The sequence below is a fragment of the Macrotis lagotis genome, unplaced genomic scaffold (genome assembly GCF_037893015.1).
Source record: "Macrotis lagotis isolate mMagLag1 unplaced genomic scaffold, bilby.v1.9.chrom.fasta BILBYCTG106, whole genome shotgun sequence".
In the NCBI taxonomy this organism is placed as follows: Eukaryota; Metazoa; Chordata; class Mammalia; order Peramelemorphia; family Peramelidae; genus Macrotis; species Macrotis lagotis.
In genome coordinates, this window is record NW_027422013.1 from 63785 (window position 1) to 87486 (window position 23702).

At 38.5% G+C, this 23702-nt stretch overlaps 1 protein-coding gene across 1 annotated transcript; it reads right to left on the reverse strand.

Moving 5' to 3' along the window:
- Positions 1 to 209: 209 nt before the first annotated feature.
- Positions 210 to 23661, reverse strand: LOC141504099 (uncharacterized). The gene is made up of 5 exons (XM_074208930.1): positions 21014 to 23661; positions 15467 to 15580; positions 8382 to 8508; positions 7616 to 7684; positions 210 to 5512 (listed from the first exon to the last, which is right to left on the reverse strand). The coding sequence occupies exons 1-5, from the start codon at positions 21188 to 21190 to the stop codon at positions 4059 to 4061; spliced, it is 1941 nt and encodes a 646-aa protein (XP_074065031.1). The 5' UTR covers positions 21191 to 23661; the 3' UTR covers positions 210 to 4058.
- Positions 23662 to 23702: the final 41 nt, after the last annotated feature.

Genomic DNA, 23702 nt, shown 5'->3' on the forward strand with positions numbered 1-23702 from the left:
CTGCCCCTCTGACCCCATGGGGACAGAGACTTTCTATTTTCCAGGTTAGCTTGTTCTGGAGAATTGCCTCACTAGATCCCACTGTGAGTTCCGTCTCTCGGAAATTTAGCAAGAGTTCTAATTTTATGATTTTTGAAATATTATGGCAAGAACACCTAAGAGAGGCTACCATCCTGTTGCCATCTTGCCCCCCTTCGAAAACCTGAGCTTTTCAAACAACCTTTGGGATTCTCTTCAACCATTAACTGACCATCAGATCAGGAAATAGAAGTTGGCATCTGGAACAGTGGGAAGAATGCTCCTGCCAGGGACCTCAACACCCTTCAGAAACTGAGACCCAGGCCAAGAGCAGACTGCTTAGCTAATTATCATTAATATTGTACTTTACTAAGTAGGGGGATTAGAAACCATATGGTAGCAAAGAGGATGACACCATACTCACTCATATCTCAAGGGTTGGCCAGTCTCTGAGATATCCTCTGATGTAGTCCAGTTCAGCAAAGCTTCTAGAGCATTTACTATTCTAGTTCATTTCACTTGAACAAGGTTCCCTTCTTTGTTAAACATCTCTGACAGAATAGATCTTCATACAATTCTGGTTGGCTATGATAATAGCCTGTTCAAGTAATGAGTCAGTTCAACCCTTAACAGCACTAGTAAGAACACCACTAGATTAGAGAATTTACATTTTTACCATGGACACTTCAAACAACTCAAAAGCTAAAAAAAATTCTGAACCTAAATTTTATATTTAAGATATAATTATAATTAGGTATATTACCTAATCTTGCTACAACTATGTATTAAAATCAAGTGAAAAATGATCACTCCAGCTATTGTCTTTTTGTTGCCCATTTGTCCCTTAAGAAACTAGTAACGGTACTTTTGAAAAAATGCAATGATGACCTTTGATGCACAACTGAACTCATTCAAAAGGTGACAAAACAATAGCAAGTGTCAGAATAAATTCTGGGATGGGACATATAAACACACTGTGGCTAATTTCGAGATAAGGCAGATGAAATAAGGTTTTTTTTTTAGGTTTTTGATGGGCAATGGGGTTAAGTGACTTGCACAGCTAGGTAATTAAGTGTCTGAGGCTTGGATTTGAACTCAGGTACTCCTGACTCCAGGGCCGGTGCTCCAATTACTGCGCCACCTAGCTGCCCCTGAAATAAGTACTTTCTAACATATGTTTGACTTGGAAGACATGCTCAATATCTAGGAGATAGTAACAAACCAAAATAAATTTATTTTTTGCATTCTGATAACTTAGTCTATTTTTTTAAAAACCAGAACTGAAGATAATTCTGTTCTAGGTTTACAATTCTGATTCCAGTTTTGAAAATCGAGTCACATCTCCTAATCATACCATCATGAAAGATTATTATAGGGTTGTTTCTTGTAAACTAATTAACCCACCAATTTTAAGCCTTCATCATTTCTTATTTGTGATGAAAATTCTCCCACTTCTATTAGATTCTCTATTTAATTCTCAATTCTCTCTCTTCTATTAAATAGATAATCAAAAATCACCAATACAGTTCATTTTCGTTTATGCTTGTCCTCATCAGCGGAATCAGTTCTGTGAGGAGAAAGGCAGGGAAAATCCAACTTTAGTTCACTTAGACTTCACATAGAAAACTTAGGTCGACAGGATGTCATAGCCAGGGACAGAATTAAACAGGTAGGTTTTGGTTTTTTTTGGGGGGGGAGCCTAAGAACCTCAGTTTCTTTATAATATAGGACCTAGAGTAAGGAAGAATAGGGAACCAAAGGAGACACCCTTGGAGAAATTATTTAAAGCCTAGGATAAGGGAGAACTCATGAATGAACCACTGATGATCAAAAAACTGAATGTATCTGTGATATCTGGATTAAGATAATTCAGTTGGTGTTGTTTTGATCTCAATATAGCACTTTTGACTATCATAAGGTAAAAGAATAAAGCTTTCTTATAGCGGATAACCCCCCCCCCCGACCATCTGGATCACTGATATCTCTGGAGAAAACTGACAGAGGCTGAACCTAAAATGAAGTAAACTCAGAGCATCTGTTCAGCACTGTCTTAGCCCCATGAACAAGACATTAAAGAGCTTTTGCACAAAGCTGATGCAGCCCCAATTAGAGTGAAAACAGGCAAGTGGGGGGAAAATTATTGCAACAGGTTTCTCGGGTAGAAACCCATTTTTATTAACTATATACGGATCATATCAACATCTATAAAAATGACTACACTTTTAATGAAAAAAAATGGGGGGAAGAAACCATGGAGGAGACTGGGATTAACCTCCTCATTTAGAGATGAGTAAATGAAAACAGACCCCACCCAGAGTTATACAGCAGGAGAGCATCTGAGGCTGGTTTGGAACTCAGTTTTCCAACAATAAATCTTGTCAATCCATTACAACATAATGTTTTTATCTACCATTTTATGGATATCAATTTAAATAAAATTAAGTGGTAAAATTATCCATAATTAACATTAAAGTCAGTCAACTTGCCACGAGAGTTATATTTGTAGGAAAAATCCTAACTTGCACTGGAATACTTATTTTACTGTTTGCAAAGCATTTGACAAATATTGTGCCATTGGGTCCTGGGAAATAGAGATTAGTACTAATCCCATTCTACAGATAGGGAAACAGAAACAGAAATAGGTCATGTGATTTGCCCAGGGTCTTGCACCTCTACAGGACCAGATTGAATCTGAACTCAGTGCTTGTCAATTGAGGGACAGCCCCCCATCCACTGGATCACCAGGCAGCCTAAATAGTTGCCAAAAGAAATGTCCAAAACATAACAAAATATTTCCACCAGGACTTCATGTGCCAGCTAACGTGATGAGACAAGGAGAGTACACAACCACTGGGGAATGGCTGAAGAAGTTTTGTCCTAAGAAAGCCATGGAATACTTCAGTGGAATCATGTGGAATTTTAAGATTTGGAGAAAAATCCTGTCCATTTTCATGGATTTAGGCAGAGGATGAAATTTGCAATGTCTAATGAAACCTGACTGCAGGGACCAGCCTTCTATCAATAATTAGATCCACAGGTTTCATTTATAGTTAGATATTAAATGTATACACATGAATAAGATGCTCATGAAGGCTTTCCCAATGTAAGGGAAGAGATGATCTTGGGCTGAAGAAGTCCCCACATTGAATACGTAGAATGCCTAACATGTTTTATACTCCATTGGAATAACTGCACATTTATTACTGAGATGTGATTTCTATTTCATTTCAATTCCCCAGTGGAAAATAAGGGATATATATTTTGGCAATGTTTTGACCTTTTTAAAATTATTTAATTTTTTTCTCCTAATCCTGTTTACCTCCCCTCATCTGCCACAGCAGGCAGTCTGTTAGTCTTTACATTGTTTTCACAGAAAATAAGGGATGTTTTGCATCTGAATGAATTTACACACTGGGGATATTAAGGAGCTTTTCCCTCTGCTATGGATTTTATGATGTTTAGTGAGGGAAGAATGTACACTGTAAGTTTTACCACACTCATGATATTAAAAAGGTTTTTATCCAGTCTGGATTCTCTGATGTCGAGTAAGACTTGTTTTTTATCTATAACATTTTCCACAATGATTCACATTCATAAATTTTATTCCCACTGTGAATTCTGATGATTTATCAAAGAACACTATGCCCTGAAAGCTCTACCACACCGGTGACATACAATTTACCTCTAAAGTGGTTTCTCTGCAGTTTATCAAGACTGAAGCTCTCTGTGAAAGCCCTGCCACACTGAGCACATACACAGCGTTTTTCTCCACTGCATTCTCTGATGGGTGAACAAGACTGCAGTGGAATGTAAAAGCCCTTCCACATTCATTACATTTATATGGTTTCTCTGATGTCTAGATAAACTCTATATCATGAAAGGGTTTCTCCCTTCTGTGGATTCTCTGATGTACAGCAAGATGGCTGCACCTTAAGAAACCCTTTCCACACTGATTACATCCATAAGGTTTCTCTACAGCATGGAAGCTCTGATGTACAGCAAGATTGGAGTTCCCTCTATTGATTAGATTCATAAGGTTTCTATGCAGTGTGGATTCTCTGATGTCTAACAAGATGGGAGCTGCGTGTAAAAGACTTTCTACATTCATTACATTCATAAGGTTTCTCTCCAGTGTGGATTCTCTTATGTTGAGCAAGACTGGAACTCTGTCTGAAACCCTTTCCACACTGATTACATCCATAAGGTTTTTCTCCAGTGTGGATTCTCTTATGTTGAGCAAGACTGGAACTCTGTCTGAAACCCTTTCCACACTGATTACATTCATAAGGTTTCTCTCCAGTGTGGATTCTCAGATGTGCAGCAAGACTGGAGTTCTCTCTGAAAGTCTTTCCACATTGATTACATTCATAAGGTTTCTCCCCAGTGTGGATTCTCAGATGTATGGTAAGATGGGAGTTCTCTCTGAATGTCTTTCCACATTTATTACATTCATAAGGTTTCTCTCCAGTGTGGATTCTCTGATGACCTTCTAGATTCCCTCTGTGTGTGAAAGCCTTTCCACATTGATTACATTCAAAAGGTTTCTCTCCAGTGTGGATTCTCTGATGACCAGCTAGACTCTCTCTCTGTGTGAAAGCCTTTCCACATTGATTACATTTATAAGGTTTCTCTCCAGTGTGGATTCTCTGATGTTTGGCAAGATTGGAGCTAAGAATGAAAATCTTTCCACATTGATTACATTTATAAGGTTTCTCTCCAGTGTGGATTCTCTGATGATCAGCTAGTCTCTCTTTGCGTGTGTAAGCCTTTCCACATTGTTTACATTCATAAAGTTTCTCTCCAGTGTGGATTCTCTGATGATCAGCTAGTCTCTCTTTGCGTGTGTAAGCCTTTCCACATTGATTACATTCATAAAGTCTCTCTCCAGTGTGTATTCTCAGATGTACTGTAAGATGGTGGTGCAGTGTGAAAGCCTTTCCACACTGATTACATTCATAAGGTTTCTCCCTTCTATGGATTCTCTGATGTCCAGCAAGATTGGAACTCTGTCTAAAAGTCTTTCTACATTGACTACATTTATAAGGTTTCTCTCCAGTGTGGATTCTTTGATGTTTAGCAAGATTGGAACTATGTCTGAAAGTCTTTGCACATTGATTACATTTATAAGGTTTCTCTCCAGTGTGGATTCTCCGATGTGTGGCAAGATTAGTTGGCTCTGTGAAATCCTTCCCACAATGATCACAGAAGTAAGGTGTCTTACTTTGCTGGATTCTCTGACATTGAGCATGACTGGAATTGAACACGAAAGTCTTTCCACATTCAAAAGATTTCTCCTCAAGGTGGATTCCCTTAGATCTAGTAATACTAGAACACTTAGTAAAAGTTTTTTCATGTGTGTATTTATATCCTTTCTCAACGATGTGGGTTCTCTGATGTTTACCCAGATGAGCCCGCTCATCACTGTAACAAGAATAGTCATTCCAAGATGTCACTTTCAGATTTCTATTTATCTCCTCATCAAACCTGGCTCCACCTGATAGGAAGAAGTATACACACAAAGACACACATACAAACACAGGTAAATATGAATATACCCTCTTATTTTAATTAGGACAAAGTAAAGGACATTCAATTTACTCAATCCAAAAAAAGAGGCTTCAAACTTAAATGGGCAGAATCAATCATTCAAAAATGCAATAAGCTTAAACTTATAGGACAATTCAATGCACAAAATTCCAAACAAAATTGGGTTGTATCCTTACGACAAACCTGAGACAATTGCAGAGTTAGTCTTGTCATTATACTTTACAACTTGAGATCTAAATGGCCAAATGAACTGACCCCAATCCTAGCATCAAATATTAAAACTCAGACATGATGACATCCACCGCACTAGACAGCATGTTCTCCATTGGACTTTCAATCTTTTTTCCAAATAAATTTGTGTGTTGACAATTTTATTCTTTTCTAATCTGGTGTTTATTCTACTATTCAGGAGAATTTTCAATTTTATCTATCATAAAATCTATTCCAATCTCCATGGTACTGTGTCAATTATTGCAGATATACAATATCTTTTATTTATCATGTTTAAAAGTCAATAAATTAAAGAGAGCTTTACCTTCAAAAAAGGAAAAAATATGAAAAAAACCTCAAAGTAACATATGTAATTGTCCAAAGAGTTCTTTTATCAATTACTAACCTAATTAGCCAATTGAACTACTAATAAGCTACTAATTAGTCCATTACAAGAGTATATCAAGCCACTACAAATTTTTTATCATTCTACTTAAGTGATTCTTTTTTTGGACAGGTAATTGAACTATTAAGATGAAAGGAATTTCGGTTTCTTCTAAAGAGCTTGTAAAATTCTTTTTCCCTTTCCCCTTCATATTTAGGTAAGAGTCGCTATATATCATTTTATTCTGGTTCAAAGCCCAATATAACTGGTGATACAAACAGATGGAGAGCTCAGATATACACACCCTTGAAAATGGATGAATGGTATTCTCTCAAAGTTACCTCACCAGGGTGAATCCCAATATATTTTTCAAGATGGTTAAGAAAAGAGATTCCAAAAACCAGACTTTGGAAGATCTTGCTCTACCCTTGGTCTTAACTGTTCACTGCTCTGATCAGATAGTCTGAAATTGATCATCTCAGACCACGAGGCCCTATTATCTTCTTGGGTCATCATTTCCTCAGTCATTCCTCAATATAGGGGCATCACCTTTGTTTCCAGTTTCCTTTTTATAACAATAACCAGCAATCAGAACCATTTCTTGTGCAGGGAGGCTTTTTTGCTTTCTTTGATCTCTTTATTTTAGAAGTCTCCTTGTAGTTATCACTGAATCAAAGGACAGGGAGAAGAATGCCTTGAAGGCATAAATGCAACATGTATTACAGAATAGGGCACAATCCTTCCTTTTCAATATGATACCTTCTACCAATGCTGTTTCTCTTATAGACAAGTAGTTGGGTTCTTCTTTGAAATGCTCTGTGTCTCACCCTACCTTCTATAGGGAAATTTGTCCCATTCCCCCATAATGACAATTTATGCCTAGAATGCTCAATCTGCCTTCTCTCAAGTACAAGCTCAAACCCCACCTTCTTCCATAAGATTCATCCAGGTCCCCTTAATCTTCATTCTCTTACCTGGCTCTAGTTTATCTTGGATAAAACAGGTTTCAGAGAATTGTGTCCCTGTTATATTTCCCATGAGCCTGTGAACTTCTTGAGAACAGGGAATCTCCTTATGTCTCTGGTGCTTAGCAAATGCTCTGGCATATCACAGCACCTAAAAAATGTTTCTTGATCTATGAAAAGTCTAAGAAAGACTTCATATGAGACAACCTCAATCCTCTCTAGATAGCTGCAGGGAAAGTCCATGTTCCAAAATGGCCTCTGAATGGGTATCACTAGAAGAGAAATGAGAGTTCAGGGAGTCCAAGTCCCTCATTTAACAAATAAGGAAACTAAGGCTCAGTTTCAATGACTTGCCCAGGACCTCACTGCTCAAAAAGTATCTGAAAAGGAATAACAAGTCAAGTCTTCCCACCCTCAAGTCCAAAACAACTTCTTTCCTGTCACATCCAGAAGCCACCTGGGGCCCAGCACACACTCTTTAGTCACTCACCTGGACAGGAGATCCTCATACCTTCTTGCTCCAAGTGGATGAACAAATTTTCTCTAGGAACTGGAAATCCTGGCCATGGGAAATAAATTGGGAATGAGGATGGAAAGAAACTTGCAATTTCTTCCTCATTAGGGAAGGTAGGCAAGGATCACAAAGTGGTCCCAAAGAAGGTTCAAATAAAGTGTCCAGGAAGGCTACTGATAGGAGCTTTAAGGATTATGGGAAGTGGGATGAAGGGCAACAGAAAATGTAGCATCAACTTGGAATCAGAAAATTCCTCAACAGCCATATTCCATTGCTTTCATTTGCTAGGAATTAAAGGCAGCTGATAGTGCAGAGGAGGGAGCACTGGACCTGGAGCCAAGGAGACAGAGGGTCCCTTCACTGCCCATCTTCAAAGAGAAGCTATAGGATCTATGCTGAGACTTTGCAGGCAAAATTCATATCCAGGCAGAGATTAAACTTGCACTGCCTGAGATCATCCCAAATTGGAGATTCAGGATCACTGGTTTGGTCCTTCACTTAAACCTACTTAGAAGCAAAAGGAGAAAACTTCAGGAGCTACAAAGTAAACTCCAAGATCCCTAGCCCACAACAAAAGCATCTCTCCTAGGAAAACCAGGCAGCAGTAGATTCTTGTCTCTTCAAAAGGGAGGCCAGCACTTTCTAAGAAGTGATGGATGCCACCAATCCTCTACATTAGGGAGGGAGTGAAGATTCCCTGACTAATGGCAGATTTAGAGCTCCCAGGGGAAGTGGTCTTTACCCAAAAAGAGCAAGTTCTGAGCAATCTCCAGCATGACATCCTTGTGCAGCTGTTTCTGAGCATCATCCAACAAGCTCCACTCCTCTGGGGTGAAGTCCACAGCCAAATCCTTGAATGTCACCACCACCTAAAACATCAAAACTCAGAAAACTTACAAAAAGAAACACACTTCAGGATTTATCCAGACCAATACTCATCAATTTTTTTTTTAGGTTTTTGCAAGGCAAATGGGGTTAAGTGGCTTGCCCAAGGCCACACAGCTAGGTATTAAGTGTCTGAGACCGGATTTGAACCCAGGTACTCCTGACTCCAAGGCCAGTGCTTTATCCACTACGCCACCTAGCCGCCCCGCTCATCAATTTAAAGGAGAGAGAAGGGTTTTACCCAAACCTAAAACTCTTTAATTGAATCAGAACCAACACTGGGAATCTTGAAAAGTTCAACAGAATACCAATAAATCCATTTTCTATTTTCCGTTAGAATAAAGTTGAGAAATGTCTTAAGGTGAATTTCTGAATCAGAAAAATTGCATATCAAAAAGACATGAGAATATGGAGGAGAGAGAAGATCTGCTACTTCATCAAAACCAGCATAAATGATATGGCAATAAAACTGATGAATTTATAAAAAGCAATCGAGGATGTTTACTCTGGAGATCAAATGTATTCTATATACAGCTGAATGGATATAGAAAATATAGTCTATCTCCTAAATCTGTGAAATTTATTTTTACCATGGGAGAAATATGGAATATTAATGCCATTAAATTAAAGAACTAAACTGAGTGGTATGAACTCTTATCAATAGTTTCAAGAACTCTGAGTATTATGGGTCACAGATAAATCATTTTGTGTCTTGCTCTATGACTGCTTTTACTTCTTTTTTCCTACCTGACATTTATTGATTTCTTTTTCCAACTACTTGCAATGGAGGATTTTAATGAACCTTTTTGTTTGCAAGGTTTTGTGTTTTACATTTTCTTTCCTCCCCTCCCCTGAGAAAAAGCAATCTAATATAGGCTGCACATTTATGACCATGCCAAACATAGATCCATATTGATCATGAAGTGAACAGAATAAGGAAAACAATAGAGGAAAAAATGACATGCTACAGAAGACAACTTTGAAAAACTGAAGATAATCAGCCTTCTGTGGAGATGGATGGTATTTTCCAAAATGAGACTTAAAATTGTCTTTGATTATTATACTGCTGAAATGACCAAGTCCATCATGGTTGATCATCACCCACCTTGTTAGTGTGTATAATGTTCTTCTGGTTCTGCTCATCTGACTCAACATCACTTCATGCATGTCTTTTCAGGCTTTTCTGAAATCCCAACCCTCATGATTTCCTTCAGAATAATAGTGTCATTACAATTTGTTCAGCTATTCCTCAATTGATGGACAATTCCCTCATTTCCAATTCTTTTCCAGTACCAAAAAAGCTATTATGAAGATTAGAATTGCCTTCTGTGGGGGGAAGTGGCAGGCAATGTGGGGGGGATGTATAAAATTCAAAACCTCTCCAAATAATGATAGAAAATCTTTTAACCTGAGCAGGTTAAATTTTTGCAAATATCCATCATTTTCTCTAAGATTTTCAAACTTATAGGCATACAGCTAACAAAACAGTTCTGCATTAATATGTTAATTTCTTCCTCAATGGTGAATTCACCCTTTTAATTTTTAATACTCATTTTACTGGTTTTAAATTGGTTTTATATTTATTTTTTTAATAAAATTAACTAAAGTCTAATATATTTTTGTTTTATAAAACCAACCTAGGCTTATTAATTTAATAAATTTTTCTTCCTTAAGACTGTTAATTTCTAATTTGTTATTTAATTGTAGATTTAATTGTAGATTTTTAATTTGTTCTTTATCTAACTTCTACAGTTGCATTCCCAGTTCATTGATTTTCCCTTTCTCTTACGGCACTGTCTCTAGTACCTTTTAGGATATCATTTCCTTCCTTATCCCTTTTACGGAAATCTAGTTTTGCCACTGTTTTGTCTGAAATAAGGATTGCTACCCATGCTTTTCCCACTTAACATAAAGCATAATATATTCTGTTCCAGTCCTTTGCCTTTGCTCTCTATCTATCTCAAGTGTCCTTCTTAAATACAGCATATCACAGGATTTTGGATTTTAATACACTCTGCATTCACATTCTATTTTATGGAAGTGTTCATCCTATTATTATTACTACAATCACAGTTAATCATAATGATAATAATTACTTTATTACCCTCATGCTCTCTCATCTTCCTATGTATCTGCCCCTCTCTTCACCTCCAAAATCTCTTAAGAGGTTTGATTCATGTTGCTTCTCAGGGCAAACCAGGAGTTTCAAACAGGATCTGAATTTTCTCTGGAGTCCTAGTCCTACCTTAACAAAGACTTCCAATGTTCCAAAAAAAAGAGCCTAGAATCATTTCCCAAGAATTAAGTAAGGAAAACTGCCCTGATATTCTCAAAGGACAGAAATTTTAAAAAATCCAGAGATCAACTCCTGAAAGATTGCAAAATGAAAACTACCAGGAATATTATAGCCAAATTTTAGAGGAGAAAACAGAGCATGTAGGTTGAAAGAAACAATTCAATTCACATGAAACCACAATCAGGATTATAGAAGATTAAGTACCTTCTACAATAGGGGATTATAGGGCTTGGAAATAATGTTCCAGAAGGCAAAAGAGCTTGGTGTATAATCAAGAATCAACAACCCAACAAAACTGAACATACTCATAAGGAATGGTAGTGAAAAGAGGATTGGATTCTGAATCTAAGTTCAATCCTGCTTATTAGTTTTGTGATCTAGGTCAACTGAGAGTCATTCTCATTTTCGGGTACCTCATCTATTTCTCTGGGTCTTTGTGATTGTGAAGTGATATAACATATGTAAAGTCCATTGTTAACCTTAAATTACTACATACACAGCTACCTTTATTCTTGTTGTTAGAGATAGGGTTAGAAAGTAGGCCCATGATCTTATCAGTATAGGGAAATCTTGATTGAGAAAACTTTCTCTAGCAATGTAAGGTCTTCACCTTCTTTAAAAATTATTGTCATTATAAATTGTTTTGGAATATCACACTATCTAGGAGGAAAGTTGACCACTGCAATTTTCTTATGTGATTTAAGGACAGTTCAACAATTCTTTTCAGACCACAGAATAAATATTTTTGAAATTTGAAAAAAAGTGAACATAATCTTTCAGGGGGAAAAGATGAACATTCAAAGAAATAGGGGACTTTCAAGCTTTCCTAATGAAAAGGCCAGAGCTAAATTGAAAATTTGATCTTCAAACATAAGACCCAAGTGAAACTCAAGGAAAGGGAAATCATAAGGGACTTGATGATATTGAACTGCTTATATGCTGACATAGGAAGATGTTACCAATAACTCATGAACTTTCTCAATTTTTAGGGCAGTTGGAAGAAGCATATACAATCAAGGCATGGGGGAAGATGAATATGAAGGGGTAATATAATAAAAAGATGGAGTTAAAAGGTGGAAGGCAATGTCCTGGGAGAATGGGAAATGGGGCATAAAATAGGATGAGTTATATCACAAAGAGGCCAGAAGAAGCTTTGTAGTGGAGTGGGGGAGTTGATGGAGTGTGAGTGAGCCTTACTCTCATTAAATTATCTCAGAGAGGGAATAATATACTCACACATACACAGTTGGATATATAAATCTATCTTATCCTAGCAGAAACTAGGAGGACAAGGAGATGACAGAAAGGGGTAGAGGAGGTGATAAAAGAGAGAGAAGACTGTAGAGGGTAGCAGTCAGATGTAAAGCCCTTTCAAGGAGGGACAGAATGCAAGGAGAAAAAATAGAATAAATAGGGGAGGGAAAACAAGATGGAGTAAATCAAGAGCCATTCCCCAAATGATAAATGATCAAAAGATATGAAGATTACAAATGAGGTTATCTAAGTTAACCATAGTCATTTGAACAATTCATTAGATTAGCTAATAGGACAGAAAGAGAAAATGACACATGTGGGAGGTAATGTTGGTAAAATTAGATGATAATGCAGTGTTGGAGAAGTTGGGAAATAATTAAATAATTCTATTGGGTAATTTGGAACTAAGCTCAAAAGGCTATAAAACCATGTCTACCCTTTGACCTACGAGTGCCACCATCAGAACATGAAAAGCACAAAGGAAAAAGACCTACAATCATAAGGATATTTATAACAGCTCTTTTCTTATGAGGAACTGGATATTGAGGGAATTCCTATCACTTGGGGAATGATTGAACAACTTATGGTCTGTGATTATGATGGGCATACTCTTCACTAAGAAACAATGCGCAGTATGCTCTCTATCAAACCTGGAAATACTTTCATGAGTGTATACAAAGGGAAATGCACTCTATACAAAGTAACATGAAGACCTTATGGTAATACAATGCATCCTCAAAGCCAGAGTTGTTGGTGACTCATTACAGATTGAAGCATACTTTATTTTCCTTTATGTTTCTTTAGGAAGGGATGGGGGATATGTTTACCTTCACAACAGGATTATTATAATGATGTTTTGCATGACTACACATTTTTAACCTTTAGATGTCATGATGAAATAAAAGTGTCAAAATCTTGTAGACTGAAAGTCAAATTTTGTAAAAAAAAATAAAAAGTGATAACAATAAAAGAAAGCATTTAAATGTTTTTAATATTGAAGGTTTCCTTTCAATATTAAGCAAATAATATTTAAATATTAATGCCCTGTTAAATATTGAACTATTCAATTATATTGTTATAATTTAATTACATAGGATAATACAATTACACATGAAATCCTAAATTAGACAGTATAATATACCTGAGATTATACCTGACAAAAAAATCCAGGAACGATGTCAACAAAATTACAACATACATTTTACTAGAAATAAAATCAGATTAAAACAATTGGATCATTATTTATGGTTCATGGATAGATGGGGCCAATATAAAAAAAGCGAGTTGAAAAAAATCAGAACAAAATTCATTTGAAAGAATAAAGTCAAAAATATCATTTGCTAAGATAAGTCAAAATAGACACACTATGTATATATTAAGAAAAAATTTACAAGATCTAAAGAACATGAATCATTACTTATCAGAGAATTGGATAGGAAAATAATTTATGAATGAACACAAGAACAAAGTTAAGAATAAAATGAATAATTTCAATAATATAGAAAAACGTAACAAAGAACAAAAGTTAAGTAAAAACTGGAGGGGAAATATTTTAATATTGTTTCTCAGAGAAAGGTCTCCTAACTAAAATATATACAAAGCTTTTCAAACGTACAAGAATAAAACTCGTTCTGAAAATGGTCTAAGGATATGAACAGGTAGTTTCACAAAGAAGTCATTAAGAAAAAAATGTTCCAAGATATTAATAAAGAATTGTAAATTAAAACAACCTTGAGTTGTCATTGTATAGCTATCAGATTGTATAAACTGATCAATGGACAAAACAGATTTTGAAGGAAATATGGGACAATCAAGTTAGTAAGTCATTATTGGAGGAATTGGGACCTGATCCAAGCATTTTGAAAAACAATCTAGAATTATACTCAAAGACTAATGAAGAATGAAATTATGTAGAACCAGGAGAACATTGCACACAGTAAAAAACAATACTGGATGAAGAATAACTTTGAAGGGAAAGATTATTAACATTCAAATTAAGGATAAAGACAATTTCTGCATCCACAGAAAGAACTGATAAATAGAAGAATTCACGGAATATTACATATATATTTCTATTTCTTCTTAGCAACAGACTTCTCTGAAGTGGAGAGGGGGATGGAAGGGGAAAGAAATTTAAATGCAAAAGGTTTACGTAGTATATTTGATGTTTCACGTGCAATCAACTTTGTTATTATGTCATGGAAATAGTTCTTTAATTTTGTATGTAAAAATTAAATGATAAACTATTCTTTAGATATTTGAGAACCGATATCTTTTATCACAGACGGGGGTAAAATTTTTTTTCTCAGATTTCTTTTTTTTGTCTAATATTGTTTACACTGGTTTTATGTGTCAACAATCATTTAAGTTAAAATAAGCAAAAAAGTAATTTTCACATTTTAGAATATTTCCTATTCCTATCATGGTTATAAATTCTTCCCTAATTAGAAATCACACAGGTAAACTATCACACATTTTGCTAATTTGTTTATGGGATTATTCTCCATGTTGAAATTCTATAGTCATTTTGCCCTTTGTTTTAGTCTTCAGTAGATGTTGATCTATGGCTAGTTTCTGCCATATTGTGCTGCTCAAAGTTTCCCAGCAGTTTCAGTCAAATAAAAACATGGATTATAGATAACTATGGTCATTTACTAGTATGAGATGAGTGTGGGGTCCATAAGAAGCATCACTTTACTGCTTAGCAGATGGCTCTGATGATTGCTACTTTTGCATACAGTTTGAGATTTAGCTGGGGGGTCCTGTTAATTCTGGCAAGAAGACCAAATCAGCTGTTCTTTGGAAGGTCTCTGGCAGAAAGTAGGTGACATGTAAAAAGCCCAGACCATCTTTCTAGTCTCCTGCTTCTCTCCCTCTCTGAACCAAGGACCCAGGCTGTTTCAACGATCCTTCATAAGACCTGCCAGATTCAATAACTCTCCAATGGTTGTTTCTCCAGGAGGGAATGTTCTTCTCCTCCCCTAGGCTTCCTTCAAATTATCAGCAAAAATCTTTTTTCTAAGCAAAGTATTTCTCAGGTCCCTCTAACTATAAGAGCCTTCCCTTGGAGAGATTCTTCCCTCTGTAGTACAGGGAGTTTTGTCTTTAATCCCAATACTTATCCCATTACTTCTAGGTCACTGGGTGTATCCTGAAGGGGTGCTTTACCATTGTGGAGGTCCTGCCATAACTAACAGGGACCTCCTTTTAACTCCAGGCCCTGTCCTGAAGTAGGGGCCTCCATTCTCTTATTGGCCAAGCCAGAGGTAGTTTCTTATTTTGATGATCAATGGGTATAAAAATCCCAGGTCAGGACTCAATCTGAGGTTTGGTTTTCTCTAATGAGATCTTCCCCTTCCCCTAATGTTCATCTGTGGACAAACTGCACTTACCTGTGGTGAAGGGCTATGTCTCCCAAGGGCCATTCCCTCCAGACTGAATTGAGGAGGGAGAAGGATGCCAGAAGGGATGATGTTTCTCTTTTTCAGCCTGGGCAAGAGGATGACCTATAGGGATATACAGAGATTAGGGCCCAAAGATCCTGGCTCTCTGCTCAAGGGAGAGAATTCAAGGGAAGGAGAAAAACTAAAAGGGAGGGTAAGGTTTAGAAAGCAGTTGGTCCCACCCTTTCCTACCCATTCATTCCCTTCTATCCCCCTCCCATTCACTGAGAGCCAAGAGGCATTAGAGGTTGTGATCTCTCAGATGGGATCTGGTCAGAGCCTCAGTGGCTCCTGATCAGAATTCACATTTTCATTGGCCCTCTGGCCTCCCTGTATATCTGAGGACAACCTAACTATCCAGGCAGAGGAGATGCTAGTACTGTTGCTGAATGGGTCCTTATCAGTTCTGAAGCAGGACAGCCCTAGGGGATGGGGAAGAAGAGCAACCAGTCACCAAAGGCAACTTTTTTACACTAATGTCAAACCGGATTGGTTGGCCACCAAAATTTGCTAACTCTTTGTGTTTTCTACAAATACTTTGGTCGCATTAAGCTCAATATTTTAGAAATGTATCTTTTAGCAGAAACACCGTTAAAATAAGTTTCCCAGTTTTCTGCATTCCTTCTGTTTGCTATAGCATATTTATTTGTGCAAAAAAGCTTTTAAATTTCATATAAACAAAATGATCTCTTTTGCATTTCATAATGTTCTCTCTTCTTTGGTCACAAACTCTGTTCATCTCTGTAGAACAGAAAGATAATCTATTCCATGTTGTCCTAGGTGGCTTGTGGCATCACCTTTTCTGTGGAAATCATGGACCCATTTTGACCAGATTTTGGTAGAGTGTGACATGTTGGCCTATGCCGCAAATTCTGCCATATTATTTTCCAGGACTCCCAACAATTCTTGTCAAATAGTGAATTCTTTTTTTTTTTTTGCAAGACAAACGGGGTTAAGGGGCTTGCCCAAGGCCACACAGCTAGGTAATTATTAAGTGTCTGAGACCAGATTTGAACCCAGGTACTCCTGACTCCAGGGCTGGTGCTTTATCCACTGCGCCACCTAGCTGCCCCTAAATAGTGAATTCTTAGCCCAGAAACTGGAATCCTTGGATTTACCAGTCTACTGCTTCCAGTCATTTACTACAGCTTCTTTGGTACCTAATCTGTTCTACTGATCTACTATTTCTTAGCCCATACCAAACAGTTTTGATGCTGACCACTTTAATATAGAGGTGGTGATCTGATACAATTAGGCTGCCTTGCTTTGCATTTTAAAAAATTAATTCCCTTAAGATTCTTCAGTCTTGAGCACCAGATGAATTTTTTGACCATTTTTTTCTAGCTCTTTAAAATAATTTTTGGTAATTTGATTGATATGGTATCTTCTAAGTAGATAAATTTGGATATCATTTTCTTACTATATTAACTTGTAATTTATATTAATATTAATTAGTAAAATTTTTAAAGTATTTTAAAGTATATTATAAAATGCAAAACAAACGTTACAAAATCATACGAGAATCATATCAAATGTTCTATCAAAACTACAGAACAGCTTCAGCCAATGTGATCATTTCCATATTCCTAGAAGATGGTATAGGAAGTTGGCAGCATCTCTTACCTATAGACCACTTCTTTATGAAAATAGGCCAGATATTGAATAGAGTAGTTAGTAACAACAGTGCCCTGGTCTCTTCCACTGTGTTTAGGACTGACTGGCACTTTAGCATCTCTAGCTTAACTCTTCACCTCCATCCCAATTGCTGCCTTCCCATGTTGACATTCTTGGTAGTCTCTCAGTGTAAGAGACTAACAAAAAATCCCATTTCACTCTTTTTTTTTCCTATTCTGTACATACTATGGCATGGCTCTCTTTAAATCTGCCTAGACCTTTCCCATACACAGAAATACACAACCAACCCCCCCCCCCCCCCCCCCCCGTTGCCTTTTTGTTGCACAAGCTCTGTCTTGTAGCAACTGAAGATCAAAGAAAGCCCTTCACCCTGAGTGTTTACTATTCAGGTCTGGAGTAGAGCCCGGTGAAGGATATAAACCCATCCTTGAGTAAATGGGGTTGAGATCCTTGAGAACTTGTTACATCACTTTACCCTAAAGTGAGCAAATATCAAGGCTCAGTTCTTTGGGAAAGTCTCAAGGTTGGCACTATCTAAGAAAAAAGAGGGACACCATGGTCCCTGGGATCCCATTTATGGGACCAGGTTATTGATTTCAGATTGAATAGGAATTTGTAGATGAAAAGTAGCCAGGAACCTATTTTTATTGTTTTGTTTTCTTAGGTTTTTTGCAAGGGCAATGGCTTGCCCAAGGCCACACAGCTAGGTAATTATTAAGTGTCTGAGGCTGGATTTGAACTCAAGTACTCCTGACTCCAGGGCTGGTGCTCTGTCCACTGCAGTACCTAGGTGCTCCTAGGAAAGTATTTTTTAAAAATAAAATATTTAGGGGGCAGCTAGGTGGCACAGTGGATAGAGCACCAGCCTAGGGTCAGGAACACCTGAGTTCAATTCAAGACTCAGACACTAAATAATTAGGTAGCTGTGTGACCTTGGGCAAGTCACTTAACCCCATTGCTCTGCCCCCCCCATGTACAAAAAATAAATTGTTAAACCTATTTTTAAATCCAAGGACAATGAGTTCTTTCCAATTACTTTTTTTAAAAATACCATACAGTACCAATACCCAAGCAAGAAAGAGCCAAAAGAGGTAAATAAATTATGGACCAATATTCCTAATGAATATCAATGCAAAATTTTGAAACACATTTTAGCAAAGAGATTACAACAAGTTATCGCTAGGATAATTCAGCAGGCCCAGGTAGGATTCAGGACAGTAGGGAGGATGATTCAATATAGGGAAAACCAACCTAACTGACTGTGTCAATAAGAAAATTAACAGAAATTAAATAATTAACTCAAATAATACTGAAAAAGCCTGACAAAAGGAAACCCTTCCTATTAAAAACACTAAAAATCAGAAGAGTAAATACAATTTTGCTTCAAATGATGAGTAGTATCTCATGGAAACCATCAGGAAGCATTATCTGGAATGGGAATAAACAGTATTTCCAATAAGACCACTAGTATTCAATATTGTATTAGAAATGTTAGCTTTAGGGGTTGCTAGTGGTGTAGTGGATGGAGCAAAAACCCTGGAGACAGGAGAACTGACTTCAAATCCCATCTCAGAGGCTTGATACTTACTAGCTGTGTGACCCTGGGCAAGTCACTTAATCCCTTGCCTAGCAAAAACCTAAAAAAGAAAAAAGAAACATTAGCTTTAGAAATAAGGGAAGTAAAAAAAATTGAAAGGATTAGAATTCACAATAAGGAAACAACTTTCACTCTTTGTAGACAATAAGCTGGAATAATTAGAGAACATGATAAAATCAACCAAAAATCTTCTTGATAATGAACTTTAGCAAAGCAAAGCAATACAAAACAAACCCACAAAAATCACCATCATTTTTTATACATAACCAGAAAGCCCCAACAGCAAGAGAAAAAAAGAGAAATTCCATTTAAAATAAATGTAGAAACAGAAAATACTTGGGAATCTACCTCTCAAGACAAACCAGAAACTATATGAACATAACTGAAAAATACTTTTCATGAAAACAATCAGACCTATAGAATTGGAAAAAATTGTGACTGGGCTAAGCTAGTATAATAAAATTGACTACTCTCCCCAAATAAAATTACTTTTGCATTGCCATAACAATCAAACTATCAAAAAATTATTTTATAGAGCTAAAAAAAAAGTACCAAAATTCATGAAGAGCACCAAGAGGTCAAGAATCCCAAGGGAATGAATGAATAAAAATGCAAAAGAAGAGGGCCGGGGGGCAGCTAGGTGGCATAGTGGATAAAGCAGCAGCTCTGGAGTCAGGAGTACCTGGGTTCAAATCTGGTCTCAGACACTTAATAATTACCTAGCTGTGTGGCCTTGGGCAAGCCACTTAACCCCATTGCATTGAAAAAAACCTAAAAAAAAAAGAGGGCCTAGTTGTACCAGATCTAAAACTCTATTTTTAAGCAGTTGTCATCAAGACTGGTTAAAAAATAAGAGTGGTGTGGGCCAGCTAAGTGGCTCAGTGGATAGAGTACCTGCCTTGGAATCCGGAAGACCTGAGTTCAAATGTGGGTTCAGACACTTAATAATTACCTAGCTGTGATAGTTAGGGCAAGTCACTTAATCCCATTGCTAGAGTGGTGGCTCAGTGTAATAGATTAGGTAGGAAAGAAACAAAAGTAGATGACCTCAGTAATCAATTGTTTGATAAATCCAAAGACTCCACCTTCTAGAATAAAAACTCACTTTTTAACAAAAACTACAGAGAAAACTGGAAAACTTTGCAGACTAACATTTCACACAGAGACCACAAAAATAGTTTCCCCTAAATTGATAAGAAGGATCTCACTAAACCCATCAGGAAGCATGATGTGAAAAGGGGGCTAAACTTAACAGCATTCCCAGTAAGTACAGGAGTGAAACAAAGATGCCTGTTACCCAACTATAAGGAAAATAAAGTTGAAATGAGTACAGGATTTAGAAATAAAGGATTTGGATATGCTGAGTAGAAGAAGAAATACTCTACACCTATCAGAACTACTGGGGGGGGGGGGGGAAGACTTTTATGACCAAACAAGAGAAAATATTACAAATTGCAAAATAGATAACTTCGACAATATGAAATTAAAAAGGTTTTGCACAAATAACCAACGTAGCCAAAATTAGAAAGAAGGCAGAAAGCTAGGAAATAATTTTCACAGCTAGTATTTCTGACAAAGACCTCGTTTCTGAATCAAATTTATAAGATTACAAGTCATTCTCCAACTGATAATGGTCAAAGGATAACAACAAGCAGTTTTCAGACGAGGAAACTCAGGGTATCTAAAGTCATATTGTTGTCGATTGTTGGATTATCTGCCTGGGGAGAATTGCTCTTTTGGCCCTGGAATGTAGGTGTAATAGAAAATAGAGAATTATTAAAAGAAGTTACAACACAATAGAAAGTGATAGGAAAGTGAAGAAGAGATTATGGAAAAGCCAAGTGGACTGATAATTCATTGGAGGCCAGCTGGCAGGATCAGGACAAATCCGGAAAGGGGGAGAGGGAGAGACAGAGACAGATAAAGACAGATAGAGAGTCCACATGGATTAAGGAAGAGCCAGAGTATGCCTTGTCCTTCTGGGGACAGAAGAAGCAAGAGCTGAAAGTAGCAGTGCTTCCTGTTTAATCCCCCTCTATTGGCTAGACAAAGGGTGGTGCTTGGGAAGGCTCCTCCACCTTGGAGCCAGGTAAGCCCCTGGTACTAGTCCTTCCTGTCCTTTCCACTGGTCACTTCCTGCCCGTTAGCAGGAATCAAGTGAAAGGAAAAAAAGGGACAAGATACAAGTGACAATGTCCAAGGGAGGCAGAATCTCAAGAGCAGGAACCTCCACCCATGGAACAGATTTTGTTTCTGCCACGTACACAATTCTCTACATCATTTCTCCCCTCAAAATTATTGGGGACCCAGATTTTTCCGGGCCTTTCAGAGTCCACTTGGAGATGAATGCATTGCAGCAACAACTTCATTGAGGCAGGGTCCAGGGAATGGTTGTCTGGCAGAGCCGGCTGGCATCCTGTCAAGGATGGTCTCAGAGACATCTAACTAAAGAAACAAAAACTTGAGGGGAAAAAAATTAAGCAAGCAAAAACCAGAGAGATTTTAACAGTGAAAGTGATTTAACAGGGGTCCAATAATTGGGAAAATAACTAGAAGGTCTATAAAGAGCAAGAGTTATGATTTAGGAATGTGACCCTAAGCCAGGATCAAAATACCTTTGACAAGAACATGGGCTCCAATTAAAGACTACAGACTACCTACTGTGGGGGGGGGGGGGGGTAGGGAAACAAGATTGGGGGAAAAATTGTACAATTCTAAATAAATCTTTCAAAAAAAAAAAGAACATGGGCTCTAATAAAACAGATTTGTTAATGGATGCCACATTAAGTTGTAACCAAAAGCTCAAAAATAGTATAAACAATTGTACTGAATAAGCATTTCAAAAGTGCATGAGTCCAAAAGGTAATCTCAATAAAATTTTGTATTCTAGCGTTGGCTGTGCTTAGAATGAATAAAAATTCTAGATGATGAATGAATCTTTCCATTAAAGTAGCTAAAAAATTGACCCATGAGCATTATCCTGACATAAACAGCCATACTGGTATTTCTTTTCCTTCAGGGAACTGGTTGTGGTAAAAAGTCTGAACCTATGTTAAAAGACCAACACAAAGCACTTGCTCATTACTTAAGATTAAGATGACAGAGTTCCAACGGCTCTGGCTTATCTGTAATTATGAGGCACCTGGTGTGATTCTAGCCATTTGCTCTGACTGAGCAGAGAAGGACAGGAAGACATATCCCCTTATGAATTGGGTGTCCTCCACAGGCAGAGGGTCCAGACAGTCCGTTCCCAATGAGCCAAGTTCCAGGTCTGCCAGTTTAGTGGTTTCTTTGAGAAAATCCTACCTCACAGGAGGATGAACTCATTCTCTCATAGGCCACTCACTCCAACCCCGTAAGGCTAATGGCTTCATCGGTATACTGTTGTCTTCCTATTGTAAGGTACCTGATGTCAGATCAGTCATCAGTACATAATAATAATAATATAGCAACGACCTCTAACCAGAGCTTCTGGGGGCTCGGGCACTGAGGAGAATCATGAGTGTCCCAGACTGTAATTTGGTGTAAGAGATCCAAGAAAATTAGAATTCAACGGTTGCTCATGGACCTGAGGGCAGTGCTGTGAATGAAATCCAATGGACAGATTTTGAGATGGCGAAATGCAATAACCCATTTACAACACATTTTTTATAAAATCAACTTTTTGCAATCAACCCATTCAGGTATTTTCTACGTTTAAAATAACTAAACATCTCCTTGTGGCAGGGAGATTGCCCATCATCCCCAGACTGCTCCTGTAACCGTGAGCGCCAGAGTGCCACAGAAATCTCAACTTGTCACCACGATGCTAACTTCCTCAGGTTACCCAGGTGCTTTCCCGTCAAACAACCAGAGTTCAGTCCCAGGTCACACGTATACACACACGTATACACACACGCATACACACACGCATACACACACGTATACACACGCATACACACACGCATACACACACGTATACACACACGTATACACACACGTACACACACGCATACACACACGTATACACACACGCATACACACACGTATACACACACACATACACACACGCATACACACACGCATACACACACGTATACACACACGTACACACACGCATACACACACGTATACACACACGCATACACACACGCATACACACACACATACACACACGCATACACACACGCATACACACACGTACACACACGCATACACACACGTACACACACGCATACACACACGCATACACACACGTATACACACACGTATACACACATGTATACACACGTGTAGCTCGCAACTTCCGTCCCTGAGCTTGGTTCAGCACTAGCCATCTGCAAGCCACAAATGATGACTGTCAGCATTCTTTAGAACCATTAGAACATCTTGGGTGACCTGAAATTTCTTCCCCGTGCCGCGGCCACAACGACCAGGCCTCGGGGCCAGGAGACACTCACTTTGCCGACACGCCACCTGCATCACTGCGTTCTGCACCATTTGGGCCAGGTCCCTGATTTCGGCCTCAAGGCGATCACGTGCTCACTGCGGGCTCCGGGCCCCCAGCACCCCGGGCCGGCCCCGGGGCAGGACTGCTCTGGCCCCCGGAGCTCGGGACGGGCCCCAAACTGCGGACCCACAAGCGACCCCACTCGCGTTTCCCTCTGGGGGCCTCGGGCCCTCTTCCTTCCGGCCCCAAGCTCCGTTTCCGACCCCTCGCGTCTCCCCCACGCGCAGGAGGTGACCCCAAGCCGGGCCCCGGGGGGGACGGGCCCCTCACCCGCTCTCGGAGGAGCCCGGGCCTTCAGGCCCCTCGGAGGGGGCTCGGCCGGCTCCCCCAGGCGGATCCGAACCCGGACTCAGAGGAGGCCCCGGCCCGGGGTCCCCTCCCCCTCCCCGCGGAGCCCCCCGGAACTCGGGGGGGCGGGGGGCTCCTCACCTGCAGCCGCAGCGGGGCCCCAGGGCACGGGGGGG